Source organism: Talpa occidentalis, unplaced genomic scaffold, assembly GCF_014898055.3.
Source record: "Talpa occidentalis isolate TD23 unplaced genomic scaffold, MPIMG_talOcc4v2.1 talOcc4.5, whole genome shotgun sequence".
Taxonomy (NCBI): Eukaryota; Metazoa; Chordata; class Mammalia; order Eulipotyphla; family Talpidae; genus Talpa; species Talpa occidentalis.
Window position 1 is genome coordinate 81,163,236 of NW_023604861.1, and position 23,708 is coordinate 81,186,943.

The window sequence follows — 23,708 nt, forward strand, 5'->3', positions numbered from 1 at the left end:
CCACCAACAGTGCAGAAGAGTTCCTTTTTCTCCACACCCTCGCCAACATTTGTTGTTGCTAGTTTTTTTAATATGTGCCATTCTCACTGGTGTAAGATGGTATCTCATGGTAGTTTTGATTTGCATTTCCCTGATGACAAGTGATGTTGAACATTTTTTCATATGCCTGTTGGCCATTTGCATTTCCTCTTCAGAGAAGTTTCTTTTAAGCTCTTCTGCCCATTTTTTGACTGGATTATTTTCTTTGTTGTTGTTGAGTCTCATCAGCTCTTTGCAGATTTTTGTGATCAGTCCTTTATCATTAGTGTTGGGTGCAAAAATGTTCTCCCAGTTGGTGGGGTTTCTCTTTGTTTTTGTTATTGTCTCTTTTGCTGTGCAAAAGCTCTTTAATTTGATGTAGTCCCAGCTGTTTATCTTTGCCTTCACTATCACTGCTTTGGGTGATGTGTCTGTAAAGATGTCTTTGATGTGCAAATCACGTAGTGTTTCGCCTATATTTCCTTCTATATATTTTATGGTTTCAGGTCTTATGTCTAGTTCTTTAATCCATTTTGAGTTGATTTTTGTGTATGGTGTGAGGTGGTGGTCAAGCTTCATTCTTTTGCATGTAGCGACCCAGTTTTCCCAGCACCATTTATTGAACAAACTTTCTTTGCTCCAATGCATATTCTTTGCTCCTTTGTCAAAGATTAGTTGACCATAAATCTGTGGGTTTATTTCTGGATTTTCTATTCGATTCCATTGGTCTGTATGTCTGTTCTTGTTCCAATACCATGCAGTTTTGATGATTATGGCTTTGTAGTATAGTTTGAAGTCTGGGAGTCTGATGCCTCCATTCCCTTCTTTTTTTTTCAGGAGAGCTTTGGCTATTCGGGGTTTTTGGTGATTCCATATGAATTTCATCAATAATTGTTCTATTTCTTTGAAGAATGACATTGAAATTTTGATTGGAATAGCATTGAATCTGTATATTGCTTTTGGTAGGATGGCCATTTTAATAATGTTTATTCTTCCAATCCATGAGCAGGGGACGTCTCTCCATTTCTTTGTGTCTTCTTCTATTTCTTTTAACAGTGTTTTATAGTTTTCTTTGTATAGGTCCTTTACCTCTTTTGTTAGATTTATTCCCAAATATTTGATTTTTTTTTGTTTCAATAACAAAAGGGATGGTCTTTTTGATTTCTTCTTCTTCAGATTTATTGTTTGTGTATAGGAAGGCTACTGACTTTTGCGTGTTGATTTTGTATCCTGCCACTTTACTGAAGTGATTGATGAGTTGAATTAGCTTTTCTGTGGAGTTTTTGGGGTTCTCTATGTATAATATCATATCGTCTGCAAATAGTGATAGTTTGACTTCTTCTTTTCCTATTTGGATTCCTTGGATGTCTTTCTCTTGTCTTATTGCCCTGGCTAGGACTTCCAGTATTATATTGAAAAGCAATGGTGAGAGTGGACATCCTTGTCTTGTTCCAGATCTTAATGGAATTGCTTTCAGCTTTTCACCATTGAGAATGATACTGGCTGTTGGCTTGTCATAGATGGGTTTATGATGTTGAGGTATGTTCCTTGTATCCCCAGAATTTCAAGGGCTTTTATCATGAATGGGTGTTGCACTTTGTCGAAAGCTTTCTCAGCATCTATTGATATTTTTTTTTTTTCAAATATTAAATTTTTATTTTTATATTCCCCCATACAATTGCAAATGCCCCATTCTGACCCCAATCCTTCCCCTCCCGCCCCCCACCCCCCAAAAGTGTCTCTGGTTCATAGTTTTTGTTGATTTTGATTTTCACTTTCTTTTATTCATTTTCCTGGTCCCTTATTTAAGTTTTCTAGATTCCTGCTATGAGTGAGACCATCCGGTATTTTTCTTTTTCTTTTTGGCTTATTTCGCTGAGCATGATCCCTTCCAGTGCATCCATGTTGCTGCAAATTGCATGTGTTTATCTTTTTTGAATGCTGAGTAATATTCCATGGTATATATGTACCACATCTTCTTGATCCAGTCATCTATTTTTGGGCATTTGGGTTGTTTCCAAAGCTTAGCTATTGTAAACAGTGCTGCTATAAACATAGGAGTGCAGGTGCTCTTTGGAATTGATGTTTCTGTGTCCTTTGGGTAAATACCTAGGAGTGGAATTGCTGGATCATATGGAAGCTCTATGTTTAGTAGGTCCAGAAATCTCCACACAGCTCTCCATAGTGGTTGGACCAGTTTGCACTCCCACCAACAGTGCACAAGAGTTCCTTTTTCTCCACATCCTCGCCAACATTTGTTGTTGCTAGTTTTTTTAATATGTGCCATTCTCACTGGTGTGAGATGGTATCATACCGGATGGTCTCACTCATAGCAGGAATCTAGAAAACTTAAATAAGGGACCAGGAAAATGAATAAAAGAAAGTGAAAATCAAAATCAACAAAAACTATGAACCAGAGACACTTTTTGGGGGGTGGGGGCGGGAGGGGAAGGATTGGGGTCAGAATGGGGCGTTTGCAATTGTATGGGGGAATATAAAAATAAAAATTTAATATTTGAAGAAAAAAAAAAGAAAAAAAAAAAAAAAAAAGTCAGGATGGCCGAGCGGTCTAAAGCATCTATTGATATTATCATATGGTTTTTATATTTCTTTTTGTTGATGTGTTGGATAACGTTGATTGATTTTCGGATGTTAAACCATCCTTGTGCCCCTGGAATGAATCCAACTTGGTCGTGGTGAATTATCTTATGGATACATTGTTGGATTCTGATAGCTAAAATTTTATTGAGGATTTTTGCATCAGTGTTCATTAGGGAGATTGGCCTGTAGTTTTCCTTTTTTGTGTTGTCCTTGTTCGGTTTTGGTATTAGTGTAATGTTGGCTTCATAAAACGTGTTTGGTATTGTCCCTTCCTTCTCAATTTTTTGGAAGAGTTTGTGAAGGATAGGCACTAATTCGTCTCTGAATGTTTGGTAGAATTCATTTGTAAATCCATCAGGTCCTGGGCTTTTGTTTTTGGGGAGGTTTTTGATTACCATTTCAATTTTGCTAATTGTAATTGGTCTGTAACAGGATTTTTTTTTAAGATGAGAGTTACTAGTATGTATTTATATTCTAGTAATTAGTCTCTACTATTTCTCTTCCTGACCTAAGACAAATGAGTAGTCACAAACATGTCGAAAAATCCTTTATAGTATGTCTGCTTCTGCTTACGATGTAGAAGGATGTGAAAATGTTCATTTCCATGGTCAACCAGAAAAGTCCAGAGAAAATAAAATTCATATGTCTCTAGTGGCATAGCAGACACACAGGAAGCACTGATGGTCTAGATTAGAGAAAAACAAGCTCTTTATAATTGAGCAGAGATCTGCAGAAGCTTCCATACTTAGGAGTGGATGCCTGGTTAGGGTATGGGCAATAGGAAAGTAGGTCAGCCATGGACTGAGACTGCAGAGATGAAGAAGAGTCTGCTGAACCTCAAACAACAATGTGTGTCAGAGAGATAGATTGTGTGAAAGAGTCCCAAATGAAGAAAAAAAAAAGAGAGAGAGAGAAACCAACAACTATCAGCTTGATAATTTTTCCTCCTCGCCTATACCTCTGTATTTGTCCAAGAAAATAGCAGTAGGTAAGTTGCTAAAAAGTAAAGAGAAATTGCATAATCTCATGTATTCTTGTGGGGCATGGATTCTGGAATCCAACCAGAGTTGACTCCAAAAGTAAAGCAAAATTCTGAAGCTGCTAACTCCCTCCCAGCTCAAAATCCTATTGACAAAAGGTGGATAACCAACTGGCATGCCCCACCATGTACACAGAGCTTTCAGTACCTGTTATTTGTACTCATTTGATATGAACAACTAAAGATCTCTCTACATTTGATAAAAATCTCTGAAGACCACAAAGGCAGGGCAGAGAGGAAGGCTGGTAGATGGGCTAATAACAGGGAACTCACTAATTAAAGCTATAGCTCAGCCCAAGCTCAGCTGCATTCAAAGATGAATCTAAATAATCAGCCCCCACCATAACTCACAAAGATAAGAGGCTTACACTCTGCAAAAATAAATCAGTATTATACCTAAGTCTCCACTCGTTTTTTAATGCACAATGTATGAACTACAAATTAAAAGATGGAGACATGGGCCTCCCCTGGTGACTCAGCAGTTGAGTGCTGGGCTGCTATCCCCGGCCGCCGGCGAGGGACCCACATGGAGTGACAGACCTCTCCTGCCGCACCCGCTGCTCCCCTCAGCAGTGTATTTCTTTGTCAGTCTGCCTGTTCTGTTCCCTGCTCTGACTCTGGTTAATCTCTCACCCTCCTGTGCTTCTGACTGTACCCAGTGCTTGTATAAATAAATAAATTAATTTAAAAAAAAAAGATGGAGACATGGAAGAAGCAGGACAATGCGAAGCATAATCAAGAAAAAATTCAGTAAAGGATGCAAACCACAGATGACTTAATTATTAGAATCAGCAGACAGGGACTCCAAAGCAACTATTGTAATCATGCAAAAATTTTATAGGAAAAGACAAATATAATAGAACAAGACATGGGCTATCAGGGTGGAAAAGAAAAAATGAGTAAAAACTGGAAAATATAATATCTACAGAGAAGTGATTGAAGAATTTAAAACAAGTTAACAGAAGTTATTTAAATTGAAAAAGAAAAAGGGAAAGGTTGGGGATGGAGGGTCATAAAATGAAGCCGATCCTATCATTTCTGTGTTAATATCAAGTGGTCTAATATAATATGTGATAGGAATAACAAATATGGTATCCCAAGAAGCTTTAAAAACCCCAGAGGACAAGTACAAAGAAAATATCACCTAAGTATAATCATAGTTGAATTTCTAAAAACCAGAATGAATGGATAACCTTAAAATCATTCAGAGGGCAAAGACAAATTACAAGCAAAGGAGCAACAATGAAAATAACTTTTACTAAGGGGAAAAAGAAGCTGTCACCAGGAAGGAAAAAAAAAAACCAAACAAGACAAAGGATAAACATCTTCAAAGAGAAGAAGTAAAGTCAACTTAGAATTCTATATTCAGTGAAGATGTCCTCAAAGTTTAAGACAAAATAAAGTCTAGGGGGAAAACTAAAATAATCATCACCCCAACATGTCTTACAAAAAATAAACACTAAAGGAATTCTTCAGGCTGAAGAAAAATAATATCATGTGTAAACCAGATCCACAAAAAAAAGGAAAAATAATAAATATTTTCTTCACTTTATAAAAACACAATTGACTGCTTAAGACAGAAATAGTAACTATTTTGGAGCTTATTACATATGTAGAAGTAGACTATATAACAATAATAACACAAAGGATGGATGGGAATTATATGGAAGTATATTAAAGAGTTCTTTAATTTTTTTAAGAAATGTCATAATATTAATTATGGCAGCCTGTTATAAAATAAGGATGAAAATATAATCCATAGAGCAACTGTTCCAATGAAATGAAAGAGGATGATACTGTAGATCCCACAGATGTTAGAAGATAATAAAGGAATATTATGAACTTTATTGAAATAAATTCAGTAATTATAAAGGAAGGAAATGAATAAATAGTTGTGCATATTATAAATATATCTCATTGTGTGAATATGTACATATATATGTAATGTACATATATACACAGCTTTGGCTCAGTGTATCTCTTGATATCATTAACCATGTTGGCCTATACTTAGATAAAAATCCCAAAGAGGTTATGATTAATATGCATTATAAACAAATGATTAGAATTAGTTGTGAAATTTCATGACTCCTGTAGCAGCAAATTGTCTTAAATTAATCTGTGTTCTTCTGTTCCGCTCACTCTATGTTTTTTTGTGGTCAACACTGGAGCCATAAGACCATCTGGAAATGTGAGTGCAGCATTAGTAATGTGTGTTTACTATATAAGTTGAGGCTCTGAAACCAATAACTGCAGGACATTTGAGCAAAGTCCAACTCCATGAAGCTTTTTCACTCGGAGGCAAGAAGTTGACAATGCAGAGCTGCTGTTGGGTTATTTTAGGGTGGTGGTGAAGGCTGAAATGTGGTAGACATTGCATAACCTTAAGGAAGATTTTGCAGTAGAAACATCGCTAGGATACTTAGGAAAAAAGCTTGTGGAAGTACTTCTTGGTGTGCTTATGTGTTCTTCCCTTAGTGTTCTCATTGACAAATATGAAAATGTCACAGCACAACCAGAATCCCAGGAAGTAATCTTCATGAAGAAAAATTCCCAAGGGAACAGAAAGTCCAGCAGGCACTAGGACTGATTCTCCCCACCCTGAACCCCTACAAACTAGCACAGTTCTGTGTGCACAGTGTAAGTTCAATAAGCAGTTGTGGAAATACATGAACGGAGGATTTAAGCTGCAGGCATTTAAACTGGAATCCTTCATTCAACAACAAATCACCTTCTCTATGCCTGTCATTAAGTGTTGTAGGAGTTACAAAAGCAACACAAGACATGTGACCTGAAAACCCTTAACTTCTAAGCAGGAACACTGGCAAACATGTGAAACCACCAAGGAAAACAGGAGACTGTTTAATAGCAGCCTCTCTTATTTCCCAGGAAGATGACATTTCATTTGGTAATCACCAAGTCCTCAGAGAGGTTCTTATCACCCTCTTTAAAAGATCTTTCTCCCAGTTTTTTTTATGTTCCTAAGAGAGCACTAAAAAATAGGCCTTTGTTAGTAGTTTTATCATCCCAGAATTAAATGGCCCCATAATTCCCATGAAACCATGTTTCATTTGTTTAGATATTGTGGGTGCTTAGGGTACAAGAACTAGAGAGGTAGGGCCATAAGTCATTTGCTCTTTTGGGAATTACAGTGGTATATGGAGAGGTTGTGATCATTGCTTGGGACCAGTGAGTTCATATCTTGCCAAACACAAAGCATCAAGGAGAAGGACATTTTCCAAACAGCCTTTGCTTGTTCTGGTAGTAAGAAAAGAGAAAGCGCAAGCAAATACTCTTAAAGAAAAGGAAATGAGCTTAGAGAAAACACCCTAGTTCCCAGACTTTATTTGGCAGGGAATAAAATACAGTAAGGCCAAGGAAGCTTTTCCACGCCCTAAAATGCCTGTTTTAAGCTTCAGTCAGTCCTGTACAATATTCCAATTTTAATATTACCAAGAGTGTCTCATACCTCACAAATCCATGACCAAAGAAGACCATTTTGACTTATAATGCCCAATGTCCTCCCACTGAATTGTCGGAAATTAGCACCCACCCACATAGCTTAACCCAGGCACTCTGAAGGGCTTTATGGTGTCATCCCTCTGTGCTCAAAAACAAACCCTGATTTTCCTATCCTAGCTTGCACCTTCATATTTCAGTCTCCCCCTCATGCCACCTTTGCCTCCATGTTACCTCTTGAGACTGCCCACCTGCAGGGCAAAGTTGCCTTTTGCCACATGACTGTTAATCTCAACTCCTCTCCACCCCACTCCCAATTCTATGACCTTGGTTGTGGACACTACTCTCATCTTTATCCTTCCTTCTTATGCACCAAAAACCAGAGCTGAAATCCAACTATGCTTTTGATGAGATTTATTGAAAGATTTGAGATAATGTTAAAAAATACAGCACATAAAATAGTTTATAATAATTAACACAGGCCCAGGTTTGCCATAGGTCCAATGACCAGAACAGTTCTTGTCTAGCCTCCCCTTACATGGCCCAAGAGTGACCTTTTCCCAGGATAATTAACAGTGGAGATATCCACTCCCTCCTCTTGCCTCTTCAGTAAATATTTGTTGAATGCCTGTACTATTCCAGGCATTGCAGTAGACACAGATGATATAGTGGAGGCCAAAATAGACATCCCAAGGCATTAGCGAGTTTAAAGTCTATGGGAGCCGTAGTGGTGGGTGTGGGGTGGTAACATACACCTGAAGAGGGGTGAATTCGTATGCCTGAATCATAGACAGTATTGTAAAGCAATGTTACCTCAATTAAAAAAAAGTTTTAAGTCACAAGAAAAAAAGTCTATACATTAAAAAGAAAAATAACAAATCAGTATGTAATAAAATGTTATTAGTTATAAAATGTCCTATGTGCTATAAAGGAAAAAAATATGTAGTGCCATGAGGAAGTCTACTACAGGTAGCTAATTTGGATTGGGAAAGTCAAATAGGCTAATTTTTTTTTTTTTTTGAGCAGAAAGTTTAGAGAGTTCCTGTATATTCTCTACCCCTCATGCTGCAAGTTTCCCCTAACATGAACATTCAGAGTGGTATATGTGTTACATTGATACATTATCACAAAACCCACAGTTTATATTAGGGTTCACACCAGGTATTAGACATTCTCTGAGTTTTGATAAAATGTACAATGACATATATCCATCATTGTTGTATCATACAGAATAGTTTCAAAAATCTTCTGTCCTCTGCCTATTCATCTCTTCAAACTATTATTTTTATTGAGAAAAACCTACTAATGTTTAAGCAAACAGGACTTATTAAATATCCATTCAGAAGCTATCAGCAATACCCTCATGAGCTATGCCCTTTTTACTTCATATTTTTTCCCACCACCATCCCTCATATCCCCTTGTTGCTTTCCTTTCCTGTTCCCTCTTAAACTCAGAGACCCCATGATGTTTATTGATGTCTACTGGTCTTTGAAAGTGTTTTACATTATTGAATTTTCTGCTGTATAAATGCCCAGCATTTGTTTTTATACTTATGACTTTGCTACACATATTCTCTCAAATCCCTTCATTTTGTTGAAAATGGCTTCATTTCATCCTTTCTTGTGGATATATATAATAATCCCTGGTGTGGATATACCTCATCTTCTTCATCTAATCATCCCTTGATAGACATTTAAGATGCTTCCATTTCCTATCTATTATAAACAATGCTGCTATCAACATTGTGGGACATATGGGTTTTTGTGTTGATCATATCATATTTTTTGGCTATATGCCCCAGAGTGGGATTGCTGGGACATCTGGTAATCCCATTTTTAGTTTTTTAAGTTAAATCCAGATTGCACTAAATTGCTTCCAAAATGGTTGCACCAGTTTGCATTACCACCAACAGTGTAATTTTTCTTTTCATCCTCTCCATCACCTGTTGTTGGAGGTCTTTTTAATATGTGTCATTCTCATGGATGTGAGATGGTATCTCATTATGATTTTAATCTGCATCTCTTATTCAAGGTAATGATGAACGCTGTTTCATGTCTTATGGTCTTCTGAAGATCCTTTTTGAACTGTCTGTTCATATCTGCTGTCCATGTATTAATTGGGTTACTTATTTTTATTGTTGATGGTATGAATTTTTAGTATATCTTAGACAGTAATCCCTCAGTTGTTATATATTGTATAAATATTTTCTCCCATTCAACAGGATGTCTTATTGATCTGCCTATTTTTGTAAGTGGGGTACTAAAGTTCCCTGGTATTATTGTGTTGTTATCAATCTCTTTCTTTTTTAAAGATTGATTTTATTTATTTATGCATACAAGAGCTGGGGTGTAGACCAGAGGTGTGGAGAAGGGTGAGAGGATTCACCAGAGACAGAATGGGGAGCAGAACAGGCAGATTGACTGAAATAAACTGCTGAGGGGAGCAGCAGGCAAGTCAGGAGAGGTCTGCTGCACCAAGTGGGTTAGTCCCCCGGCCAGAGATCAAACTCGTGGGGCAGTGGCTACCAATACCTTCATAGTGCTAAGACTTAACCAATACCTTCATAGTGCTGAGACTTAACAAGACTTACTTGTGCCACCAGGAAGGCCCTCAATCTCTCTTAAGTTCTATTATTGTTCATGTATCTCAGTGCTCACTGAGTGCATACAAACTTATGAATGTAATTTCTTCTTGTTTTATTAGACTCTTAATCACAACATAGTGTCTGCCTCCATCTTTGATTACTTTTCTTAATTGGAAGTTTATTTTATCATATAGCTGTTCCTAATTTTATTATTATTATTATTGGTTGCCACTTGCTTGTATAACTGCCTTCCAGCCTTTAAGTCTAAATCTGTGCTTGTCTTTGTTGGTAAGATGAGTTTCTTTGAAACAACAGAAGGTTGGCTTTGTTTTAAAATTCCATCAGCCATGCTACATCTTCTGACTGATGAGTTCAAGGTGTTTATATTTAAGGTGATTATTGAGACATAAATGCTCATTGTCATTTTGTTATGTTTTTGCTTTTTGAGTTTTTGTTTGTTTTGTCCTTTTTATTTTTTGAGGGCATCCTATTATATCTGCTTAACTTTCATTTCCATTGTCTTATGTGTTACTTCTAAGTTTTTGTTTTGAGCTATCTACTGAGGTTAGTGTATGGTGAGCTGTTGTAGTGATCCATTGGATGGTGTGGTCTCTAACTCATTCGCATGGACTACATTGTTACTTTCTTCCTCCTCCATGTTGTGTTTTAAGTATCTGTTGACTTGACATTCATTGTTTTGTTCTTTATAGTAGCCCCTTTAGAATTTCTTTCACTTGTGGTTCGGTGTTGAAAATTTTTTAATTTTTTGATCCTCATGAAGCTTCTTATTCCTTCTTTTGTCCTGGATGTTAATCTTGCTGGGTAAAGAATTCAGGGCTGGAAAACTTTCTCTTTGAGAACTTTAAATATCTACTTCCAGTACCTTCATGCTTGTTATGTTTCTACTAAAAAGTTCACTGAGAGTCTGTCTGGTGTCACTTATAGGTTATCCTCTTTCCTCTTGATGTTTTTAATATTCTGTCTTTGTCATTGGCTTTCAGTGGCTTTATTATGATGTGTCTTGGTGTGTGTCTATCTGGTATTATTTTGTTTGGAACTCTTTGGCCCTCCTCGATCACAATGTCTTGTTTCATTTCCCAGACTGAGATGATTTCCACTAGTTATTTCTTTAAATAAATATTCTATGCCTTTCTTTCTCTTCTCCTTCTGAGACTATGATATGGAGGTTATGTCTCTTTAAATTGTCCCAAAGGTTCTTACATTATTATATTTTTTTATTCTATTAGTTCTATTAGTGTGATCTCTAACATTGCATTTTTGAGCTTATTAACTCCCTCCACTGATTCTGTTTGTCTGCTATTGAGACCCTCAATTATATTTTTTAAAGATTTATTTATTTGTGCATACAAGAGCTGGGGTATAGACCAGAGGTGTGGGGAGTGAGAGGATTCACCAGAGACAGAGTGGGGAACAGAACAGGTAGACTGACTGAAATAAACTGCTGAGGGGAGGAGAAGGAGAGACAGGAGAGGTCTGCTGTGTCATGTGGGTTAGCTCCCTGGCCAGGGATTGAACTTGTGCTGCAGAGGCTGTGGATCACTTCATAGTGCTGAGACTTAACCCCTTGCACCACCAGGGAAGCCCCCTCAATTATATTTTTATTATATATAATTTTTCTTAACTCTTATTTGTAATTGTAACTGATCCATATTTACTTTATTCTTTTGTGTTTTTTTTAAAGATTTATTTATTTATGCATATAAGAGTTGTGGTACAGGCCAGAGGTTTGGGGGGTGAGAGGATTCACCAAAACAGAGTGGGGAACAGAACAGGTAGATTGACTGAAGTACACTGCTCAGGGGAGCAGCGGGCGAGACAGGAGAGGTCTGCCTCGCCATGTGGGCTGCTCCCTGCCTGGCTGGGGATCAAACTCGTGCTGCAGAGGCTGTGGACAGCTTCATAGGTTGCATCTTAACCCCTTGTGCCACCAGGGAGGCCCTATTCTTTTGTTGTTTTATATGCTCTGGTTTTGTTTTGTTTTGTGAGTTGCATGTTATTAGATCTGTTACCTTGAATTCCTCTTCTGTCATGTTCTGTAATTCTGCTGAGTTGGGGCCCCTCTCAGGGCTTTTTTTCTCAACATTTGTAGTGTGTTATTCTGTCTTCTCATTTTTCAATTTTTATGGTTGTAATAAGGTTAGATTTTTCACACTATCATCTTTGCACCAGCTGAAATAGTCTGAGGGCTGGTACTGGCAAGGGTTAGCAGATATAAAAGACAACTGGGGGAGTGGGGTACCAGAAGACCACCCTCAGTAAATAGGAATTCAATCTTCCTTCTGTGCTGTGGATGCCAGAGTTTTGTGGTGGGAGTCTACAGTGATGTCCTCCTCTGAGCCAGTTCCTCAGTCTTAGTGTATATTATAGTCTCGTGCCCACTTCCACTCTAGGCTACTTTTAAGTACAAGATGCAGTTGGGCAAAGGTTGTAGGTGATATAGAAGTATAGGTCAGAAATTGTTCTCTTTTCTAGTAAATAATTTTATTCTGGGATGTTTGCTCCTGTTATTGATAGGTTATTGAGCTCTAGTTTGTTAAAACATCTCTTTGTTTTGATGGGGGTAGCAGGTGTTTTGAATTTCTCAGCCTGAACTTTAAGTAGTGTCCTCATCTACAAGGAAGCCCAGGTGCTCTAACCTGCCCATTTATCTGTGAAATGTGAACCTCGAAGAATAGTCATAATGCAGAAGTGAATTAATTATATGTAGTGTGTTAGCAGCAGAACTTGGCATACAATAATTACTCAGACATTGTCAGAAGTTTCCATTGCTCTTCACTAATAGAGGTGTTATTGAAAACTTCCCATTTCTCCAGCACAAATGTATGCTGTGAGACTGCCTGGCAAAACAGAAAGACATTTTTGAGTCAGACACATTTGACTGTAAGTCTCTGCTCTCTTATTTAACCTCTCTGAACTCAAGATTTCTGTAATATTAACACAGTACTCCCCACTGGGAATGGTTATTATGAGGATAAAATCAGAAATCTTTGAGCAGGAAGTTGTACACAATGAATGTTCTATAAATGCTAGGTTCTTTTGCTACTCAAAAGGAGCTTCCTATCCTAATTTAAATAGTGCATCTCTGCCATCTACCACTAAAGAAATCCCGGTGACAGGAGGGTAATTTCAAACTCTTTCATACACTTATAGTTTGTGAATAAAGTTCATTTTTTTCCCCAGAAATTACACTTTCTTGCCATTTTTAGCATAGGAACATGAATATGGACATCTTACATCTGAGAGAGAATAGTCCTCAAAGATTCTGTTTGGTTCCCAAACCATCCGTGTTTTCCAGCGCCAGCCAGACCCTTTTCCAACCATAATCCACTTCCTCTTCCTGCTCCATAGCCACCATGAGCAACCAGTGTAAGAAAACATAGGCACCAACCCACATAAAACACTCTTGGTTGTCCTGGAAAGCATGGATTGCCTGGGCTTTTGTTTTCAAAACTGACTACATGGTTTCCTTTGGCACAGCTGTGAAGGTGGCAGAGTTTGCTCTGGATGCCTGCCCCCCCCCACACATACCTTGTTCTGGGTCCATGAACTTACCTCTTTCTGGCTCATGTGAGCCATTTGCATCTTGATATAAAGTTTATTTAATGATGTCTAAGTTGCTATGTGTCCACTCAAGAGCAGTTGTATTTTAAGACTCTTTCTCAAGGTAGAATGAAAATTTTATCCATCTAAGGAAATGGAAAACTAGTGAGAGCAGATGGATATTCCTGCAGAAGGATCCTTTGCCCAATCCTTGAAATCTTGCTTCCCCTATACTGTGGCTGATTCTGAATGGATAATGTACTGCAAAGACTTTCCCTCTGATAGACATTTGGGGATTGTTAGGACAGTATAGCACAGATATAAGAAAAAGATTAATGCATATGACTATCAATAGCAAATTACAAAAATGCTCCAATGAGACTAATTGAGTGTCTTTGGATTTCAGGGAACAGATCCGTCAAGGTCTAGAAGAACTCCAGAAGGTCCTGCCAGGAGGAGACACTTACATGCATGAAGGATTTGAAAGGGTAATTTTAAAACAATTTTCAACTCCAAATATAAATGTGGTATGAAAACACCAGCATACAGATGGCTGATGAGATAAGGCACATGTATTAAGGAAACTGAATAACATCTAATGTAAGACACTAAAAAAATTTCCCATTAGCTTGTACACTAATAACTATCCAAAAGAATTGAAGAAATGAATTTTCTTCCTCCTTCCCTGACACCAATAAAAGGTTTGTTATCTAATGTTTAACTAGCACCCATGAATCATGCCACAAATAAGTCCCCTCCATTCATTCCCCTGGTGCTTCAGCAGTTGAGACAGAATGTCAATGATTTCAACCTTAAGGAAAACAAGTCTAAGTCTAAGTCAACATGGGTTGATCCATGTCCACAGTTGAGTAGTTTCATGTTAGAGTCACTTTAGCTGAATGTCAGCCATGGATATTGAGTGAAGCCTGGGTGAATTATATAAAGAATCAAGGCTGAGCCATGGCGGTCCCCTCAACATCAGATCCCACAACCCTACATGGTCTTTGAAATGGCATACAGTGACTTTATGTTTAATAGCCCTTTCATGTGTTTTTCAGGCCAGTGAACAGATTTATTATGAAAACAGTCAAGGTAAGACTATATAATGAATTACTTAACTTTTTGTTGCATTTGTTTTGGAAAAAGTACCCTAGTCATTTCACATTTCAAAAAATAATGTCTATAATCCTTGGACACATACTTCATCTCAAAGAAGAAATGCATCAGAAGACAGCATGTATTAAGTCAAATGTTGCTGTCCTGTTGCTGCCAAGTTATAGTAAAGTAATTAAGATCCTATTATAAGCTGTAGTCTATAATACCCTTGAAAAGATTTGTTTGTTGAATTCATTTAATTCATAAATACTTGGATGGGTCAGTAAAGTCTTGACTTCTTATGTCCATTTTAATTTTCTTATCCTCTCTCAGCCTCAAGCTGAGACTAAATACTGTGACCAGATACAATATTAAGGTTAGGATGCCAATTTGGCATAAACTTTCCTTCCTTTAAATTTTAAAAAAAATGTATAAAATGTACTTTACTAAGTACATTTCTATATGCCCACCGCATAGAAATAATATTGATTATAATAAGATCCCTACATTTCTAGATTACTACTCTAAATTACTACCATTATGGTATATTTCATGGACAGCATTTCTTTATCGAAGACCAGTCTCACAAAAGGGATTCAATATTACAGTGAGGATTTTTCCTCCAAGGCCTGTAGAAGTGTGTATATTCTGTTTCATTCTAAACTACAGCAAACAGAACAGACCCAACATCTACACCATCAACACCAACCCACCCTTGTTAATATAAGTCAGTCATCAGCAATGTAACTCCAAACCTAAAAATCACTGAAAAAATTTTAGTAAGTTTTGCCAACTGCTATAATAACTACCCATCAACTTCTAAATCATGGTGATAATTACTCTTTACCAAATTTTGCAAGAGGTGGTGCCTATTAGTCAGGACCCTGAACAAATCAGGTGGTAGAGTTTGCTCTCAGGCCTTGGGTATAGTCACATGAACTGTTAATAGAATATCACCACATTTGACTTCTTTAGCTATCAGTCCTATAACCATTTCACCAGGTTTGGCCATTTTTTGAGATAAGACTGAGAAATTCAGAAATAAAACCTCTTTCCCTAGAATCTGTTCCCACAGACACGTTCTTCTTCATGTAGGAGTTGCTTCAACACCCCTTTCCCCTACCCCCCCACGGAATTGCTGATTCTCATAATATTGACCTCAGGTGGCTGAGCATTTAAGGGACAGACTCTCAGGGAGGGGGTTTCCCACAGTGCTACAGGTGGACTGAGTGGTCTGTATTGTGTTGAGCAGGATACAGGACAGCCAGCGTCATCATTGCTTTGACTGATGGAGAACTCCATGAAGATCTCTTTTTCTATTCAGAGAGGGAGGTAAGCAATGGTCTGGCCCATGTCTAAATGCAGACATGGAAACAGGGTTTCTTCCTTCTGAAAAATGGGTGGCAGTTTTTCTATTTGGACAAAATGATAGGATTTCTTGGTAAAACTCTTGGGTAAAAGAATGTCTCATATGTAAAAAATGATAATTCATTTTAAGTGAAATTTTGCATCTTACACATGGTACATCATTTTGCCCTTTTCAAAGTATTTGCATTTACTCTGTGTTTTGAGGGATATATATATATATATATATATATATATACACATATATATATAATATATCTACCATGTCTTTATGGAAAACACCATATTTACCTAGCAGTTTTAAAATGCCACATATTACTTTTAAGCCAAAATTTTGGTACCATTTTTCCTCTACTCACCCTCATATTTTCTAGTAAAAACAAGAGGAAGGGAAAGTGTTACTTGAAATATGAAAGAACCAATCTTATCAGAAGAATGTGCCAAATTGTTGAGACTCTTACTCTAAGAATCAAAGTTTCACATTAATTGGTGGCAAAGTAAATTGTAATCTCACCTTCAATGTATCCTTTTCCCTTTGATTTATGGTCTCAATAAATACACCTTAAAGCTAGTGAAAGAATTCTCTAAATGAAATTTTCAGTTTGTATAAAGAACTTCAGAAAATGAGGTTTATTCAAAAATTAAAAGTATTACTTGTATGTAGCAAATCCTTTCAAGTTCTAGATTTAAGATATATATATATATATATATTAACCCAAGGAAACCAAGTTCTCCTTGGAAAAGCATGAAAAGCATGAAAACCTCACATTGACAAATGCTCATTCAAGCCAAGTTAGAACAAAACACAAAAAAGGAAAAGGTAGGCAGTGAGGGAGGGACATGCTGGCCTCTGGGAGTGAAGGTAAACAGTTTACACTCACCTCAAGCTTTTGACTGTTATTTAAATTCAGCTCCCCTGGCATATAAGAAGTGTGTGGGTATTTCCCGCCTTTGAAAATTTTAATCACGTCATTTTACTTTCTCGAAAGACCTACATTAATATCTCTTTGCACTAAATGAAAGAAACCCAGGAAGGATTTTCCCTTTTATGACAAAAGGCAGAAAAAGGAAACAGCATCCAGCATTTATTTGCGGCAGCTGCATTAGAGGCAGCAGGTACCCCAAGTAGCCAAAGCAACACTAAGTGCTTTCCCTAGAACTACACTGTCCAGACCGTATATTAATAAAGCATTCCTGCTTTTACTATATGTTAGTGTTATTTTAGGTTTTATGTGTTATTTGTTATGACTAGGTAGGTTATTTTGGGGATCTGGGAACTCTCAAACATTTTCCATTGAAACTAATGGTAATTGCTTCTTTGATTTAAGCCATTTTAACTTATGAAAAGTTTCATAGGCATGATCTACTTTTGGATAGCAGGGGAAACCTACATATTCATTCATTCATTCATTTATTCATTGTTAACTGAAAACTTGACATATGCTGGACATCAGTCTGGACACTAGGGACACAGAGATGGGTAAGACACAGTTGCTGCCCTCATGTAATATGTTTAGTTTTTAAAAGACTCTCCTGGCAAAGAGCATGAGGAAATTATGTGGGTAAATACATTACCTCCCTCTACCACCGTACAACTAGTACAAAGGATAATTCACATTGGGAAGACACACAGTAAATATGACAGATGTCCCTTGGGCATCCGGAAAATAATATATTACTATAATCTAAAGTTAAAATTAATGATGTAAAAAAGGGAGTCCAAAATGGCTTATTTGGATGCCAAAAAATAGTCAAATAGAGTAAAAACCCTAATAAGGAAATAACTGAATATAAAATAAATGACAGTGTCAGAGGCTTAAAATAGGGGTTAGCAGAAAAGAATTTTAGGTATGGTGCATAGAAACTTGGAAAAATATTTAGAGTGCCAATGCCTAGGAGCATTTCTGAAAAAGTTCCAGATATATAAAGAAAAGGAACCATTTGTTTTTATGATTCAAAAATTGAGCCCAACTGAAGGAGGAGAGCCACAGAACTTGTTGCAGATAAAACTGGGGCTAAACTATCTAAATGTTTGTTTTATCCTGAAAGCAGCAAGAAATGTTTCTAACATAAAGGAAGAGACATGCATATTTCTATCATTTCTAAAATTAAGTGTTAGTCACAAGTGGATCTGGGGATTGAGAGGGAGAAAAATCATAATTCAAATCAATATGCATATATTGAGAACCAACTGTAAATTTACTACTATTTATTTAGTACTGTACATACCAATGGTTTACAATTTTTGTTTTTTATTCTAAAACACAGAAGAACCTGGGAATCAGGTATCAGAGGATTTAATAAATAAATTTTACAATCAAGCCAAAATCTGGATATTATTCATTATGCTACCCTCTAATACCTAATGATAGAGAAGGTCATGGGTTCATCTAACCACTCAAATATGGACCATAATCCCCATACAATTAACCAATAATATATCCCGGGAAATTGAAAAAGGCCCTGTTCACAAAGATGCTGACATGTAGGAGCAGCTGCATTGTCCTAAGTGTAGTGTGAGCAGCTCTGCCTACATTATGTCCTTTAGCCCCTCAATACTTCACAGAGGAAAGCCAGGTGTCAAACCCAGGCATACTGATTCCAAAGGTTGCTTCCTTTCCATTTATACCATGCTTCCATTACAAAGGAAGAAAAGAATATCAATAAAAATCCATCAGAAGAATAGAAAAGATAGTATTTCTCCAGAATATTTAATAGGATTTACCTTAGCCTACAGGTTCCCTCCCTCCTCTCATCTTTTAAAGCCCTTGATCAAGACTCTACTTTGATGGATCTTTCTCAATACATCCTGTCCACCATGCATTGGGTTAGAATGTTATAGTCACTAGAGCATGAGTTTTTTTGGGACAAGGATGGTCCTCTCCACTGTGGGACCTAGTTTATATTAGGTGCTCACTAACCAAATATACAGTGCTTCGAATGATCATTTGGTACTCTGGCTAATCCAAAAGGATTACATTTGCCACAATATTTTCTTTCTCTTTTATTTCCTGAATGGTTTTTACTTTTTAATTTTTTTGTAGTGACATTATTGAAGTGACATTGTTTATAACATTATATAGGTCTTGTGTGTATGGCATTATTCTAATGTCTGTTTTTTTCATTGACCTAGGCTAACAGATCCCGAGATCTTGGCGCAATTGTTTACTGTGTTGGTGTGAAGGATTTCAATGAAACTCAGGTATGATTGTAGATTTCTTGGGTTTGGGAGCATGCTAATCTTGTGAATGAATGAGAAAAGATGCATTCCATGCAGAGGATGCATCGGCAGCACAGATACTACTTAGATACACTATATTTCCAGAAATGCAAAACAGAGAAGGAAGTATTGGATGTGTAAGGAACATGAAGTCATTTGCCGATATACATGGGTGTCTAGCACAGACCATTCAGGCATCATCTTTCTTGATTGACTTTCTTGATAAATTGAAAAAAAACTTTTGTGTTATTAAATCGTCAAGATGTCCAAAAATCTGAATTAACTTGGAAAATTTCTTGATTTTATTGATTTTATTGCAAATATTTCTTTCTCATTAAAAATACAATGTGTTTTCTATATAAAAGGGAAATGATTGGTAAGTGAGAAAAAAAAGGATGTGTAAGTATATATGAGCAAATGGTGAAAGTTTTCTGACAACTTAAATAAATGTTCTTCAGTGTAGTTCTTAATTTCCTTCTGTTTTATTGCCATTGGATGATGTTAATTATTTATGATTTATTGATTAAAATATGGCTACAAAAATATTGGAAAATTATGAGTCCACTTTTAAAACAAGTATGTGTATATTTACATTAAAAGATTTGAAAGATTATATATCAAGTTAACAATAAAAGAAAGATAGATGAATCAATAGATAACAAGTTACTTTTTTTCTTTTATTTTAACACTTCTGGATTTTCTCAGTGACTGTGTTTTACTTGGAAAATCAATAAAAATCCTGGCATTGACCACAATTGTGGCAATCACAGAACCATACAGAGGTTTGAGAATAGAAAAGCTAACAGATCAGCTTTTCCTTTTTCTAATCCTTTGCTCCATAAAGCAGAAGCTGCTAAACTAGTTGCAAGTGTCCTTTCCTCAATGAATTTGGGTGAAAGCTGCAGGTCCTTGTTCATTGGCTTCACCCAAAATCAAAACCTGATTTATTTTTAAAGTTACTCTGAAAAGAAACGAGTCTGATTCTAATACAATTGCCAACAGATATTTGGGTGAATGGAAGAAAATGGAGCCAATGGCTTGCCCCCAAATTTCATAAATAGATCAAGCCAGGCCAAATATTCATCTAACCAGGCAAGCTTACCTCTGCTCTCAAGGCAAAAAGCATTAAAAGAAATGTAAACTCTGAAGTCGACCCTCTAAGCTAATCCAGGGAGGTACCTGGTAAGATCATTATCACTGAGGGCGTTTCAATGGGGCCCCTAAGTCCAATAGGGCATCAAGTTCCTCTGGGATCTAAAAGTAGATCAAGCCCCCCTGGATCCAGTGGCTTTCTTAAATTCTCTACATCCTAGCCTGACAAAGCTCCATGTGTTGTGTGTGCTATGTTCTTAGCTGGCCCGGATTGCAGACAGTAAAGATCACGTGTTTCCTGTAAATGACGGCTTTCAAGCTCTGCAAGGCATCATCCACTCAGTGAGTACAGCACTGGCCCTGTGACTGGTGCTCAGGCACTTTCTTCCCCAACTTTCTATAAATACCCCAATGCTGTCTCTCTCAGGCTGTCATTTTTTTGCTTGAGAGAACATGCGTTTAGTTTCTATATATCAAGTCCCACTTCCCTCTGCCTTTCATGCTAGCTTCTTTCTTCATTCTCCTATGCATTTCTACTCTACAATGGAAAATTTTTAATGGAAGGAAACCCTTTTCTGGCAGAGCCAAACTTCAGCTATCCCAGGTTCTCATACTGGAAAGACTGTGGCTGATGGTGTGCACTTGACTTAGCCTCAGCTTTCCAAAACATGGCTGAACACTAGCTGCCCACAGAGCACTTGCAATCTCAGTCTTTATCACTTGACCATGGGAGATACTTTGAACTGGCAGTCCTCTACCTTTGCTGCCCAGTGAAATCAACTGGAAAATTACCAATACTAATCAATGTCTGGACTTCTGATCTGGGGAACAGCCTGGGCTTTAGAATTTGTAAGCTCTTCACAAGTGATTTTAATGGAGCCCCTGCTTTAAATCTCTAATTCCCACATATCAGGGTGTTAATATCCTCTAGGCTTTAAACAATCAGTAGCATTCATTTCCATCCCAGTCTGTGGCTAGAACAACCCTTGAAAACAACTAGTTTTTCATCTCCCCCTTTTTTATCAGTGAACAGGACAGCATCCTCATCTTCCCTCTTCCATACACTGGGCAGGCTTTTGGTCAAGTTGGAATATTGGATGTTGCTGGTCTTCAAAGGGTCAGCCAGAAGGCCAGTGTGTGGTCTACACTAATGAAGTCAGAGACACTGCAGCCTCCACCTTTAGGTTTTATGACCAGGAAGTCAGCTATTCTTCTAGTGAAAGCACACCAAACTCCACATTGGGATGCAGGACACAAATTCAAAGTTCAGAGCCATCTTAAGATGTCAAGGGGTTAGCATCCAAGGGCTTAGGATCAACCCTAAGACTCCTCCACCATATGCCTTCATGCTCCATCATCTGCCTCCAAGTTTTGCTAAGAACTGCAGCAGAGTGAGTTATTTCAGTTCTTTCCTTATTTGTAAAGAAGGATTGATGATAAAATTTATATCATAGGCTTGCTTAACGACTACAAGAGATAACATTAGTGAAAATGCCTAATATTTTTCCAAGCATATAATAGGTACTCAAGGTACCTCTTTTCCCCATCATATGAGAGGCATTATTTTTGGTTTCACATAATTTTCCCTTGAATATGTATAAAATTACCTGGGAATTTTACTCACTTTCAGATCTTATTCCATAAGAATCTATCACAGTCAGTATGGGATAAATCTTAGGAATCTGCATTCTTTAAATCTGCATTTTTTAAAATAAGTTCCTCAGATGTACTTTAAGAACACTGCTGTAATGTGACCTCAAGTTCCCAGAATTGTGAAAAATAGTCCCACCTCACCTTGGGAATTCCTATCTTAAATCTGTACAGATGACAGTCACCTTATTCAAGACATGTCTGTTTGCAAGGAAGAGAAACCCACTCAACCTACCTTAACTAGAAAGTGGAAATTCTTGAAAGGATAAAGAAGTCTTAGTCTTAATTATGGATCCCTAGGTGAGAGACCTCTGCTCTAAATAATTTCTGGGGTCAGTGCAGCATACTTGAAATATAAACAAGAACTGTAATATCAATATGTAACAATACCCTTGCAAAACATGATTAACAGCAGGATTTGGGGGTGATCATGATTTCTTTGGCAGTTCAGAAGTAGATTATTCTGGCTGGAGGCCTCCTGAGAGTTTGGAGAAGACTGGAATCCCTGAAAGCCCAAGGGATGGTGAAGGTAGCACCAGAGAAGAGGTTACATAGTGTGACATGATAGTCCTAAAGCTGGAAGAGAATAAAGCATAATCCAAGGACAATACTAATATTGCCAATCTGTGTGATGAGAGAGTTTTGGTAAAGAAGCCAGGAAAGTAGAAAGTAAGTTTAGACTTTGGGTTAGAACCACACTGACAAGAGCCTTGAAGGGGGGTTGACTCCAACTTAGTGGATGTAATCATGTGAACATTTTGACCATCTATCAAGTGATATTTAGGAAGAGACTGCGAAGACAGTGTCTGTATATATAAGAGGGAGACTGGGCATATCCAGAAGCAGGAGCCCAATTATGAGGCTACTGCTGAAGTCATGCCTTCAGATGTGGGATTCCAAGCAGGGACAAGTCATATCTGTTCAGAGGTTCTTATGAGCCATGTGCCTAACATCTTATAAGGGTTGATTCTTTTTTTTTTTTTTAAAGATTTATTTATTTATTTATACAAGCACTGGGTACATTCAGAAGCGTGGGAGGGTGAGAGAACTCACCAGAGCCAGAGCAGGGAACAGAACAGGCAGACTGATGAAGAAATACACTGCTGAGGGGAGCAGTGGGCGTGGCAGGAGAGGTCTGTGCGCCATGTGGGACCCTCGCCCGGTGGCCAGGGATCGAACCAGCGCTGCAGAGGCTGTGGACAGCCTCGCAGCCCAGCGCTCAACTGCTGCACCACCAGGGGAGGCCCAGGGTTGATTCTTATCCAAATAATTAGAATATTTTTATTTATATAAATTGATATCCATGAATATTTTCATCTTAGCAACTTACCCAAAATCAGCATGAACCCCAGTGCTTGTAAATCTCTCTCTACCCGCAATGGAAATAATTCCAAAGGTGTTTAAGACATTTTAGTGAAATGGAAAAGGAAAAAAAAATAATAATTTGAGACTTGAGTCTCCAGACTTTTAGCTGAATGATAACATTCCTATGAGCTTTTATCTGGGAGTTATGCTAGTGGTTTTGATCCTTCTACTACTTGAAACCCATGTTTATGGCAGTTGTTAATTCGCTTGCTTGGATAGAGAATCAGGGACAAGCACAGCAGGTCTCATCTTTCTCAAGTCAGACAAATAATTATGGCCTAAAATTTGGCTATTTTTAAGAAGTGGGTTCATTTCTCCTTTGGATACTAAAAAGAAAGCTCTCATTTTTTTCCCCCCAACTGAAGCATCTATTCCAGCTTGTTCCCATGGATGGGATGTTGTTTTGTGACTGGTTATTTTCTCATAATAAGATAGACTGGGCTTTATGATACAAAATGGGAGTGCAGAGAAAACTTTCAGTAAGCTCAACTAGTTCATTCTCAGTCTATTAAATCCCAAATCAACCCGTAGGAGCTAATGTTTACTCACTCATTAAGAACACACTGAAAACATTTCATATCCATTAACTTACAAGTAAAACAGATAGAGAAGTTGTGCTGACGGAGCTCACAATCAAGTGTGAGGGACACATAAAAAT

General features: G+C 37.4%; 1 protein-coding gene across 1 annotated transcript in view; it reads left to right on the forward strand.

Moving 5' to 3' along the window:
• ANTXR1 (ANTXR cell adhesion molecule 1) overlaps positions 1–23,708 on the forward strand; it is a 226,043-nt gene that overhangs the window by 52,956 nt on the left and 149,379 nt on the right. The window contains exons 4-8 of the mRNA XM_037527535.2: positions 13,670–13,751; positions 14,322–14,355; positions 15,611–15,690; positions 18,857–18,925; positions 20,297–20,377. Coding sequence (XP_037383432.1) covers positions 13,670–13,751; positions 14,322–14,355; positions 15,611–15,690; positions 18,857–18,925; positions 20,297–20,377 — 346 coding nt within the window. The remainder of the gene's footprint in view (positions 1–13,669; positions 13,752–14,321; positions 14,356–15,610; positions 15,691–18,856; positions 18,926–20,296; positions 20,378–23,708) is intronic.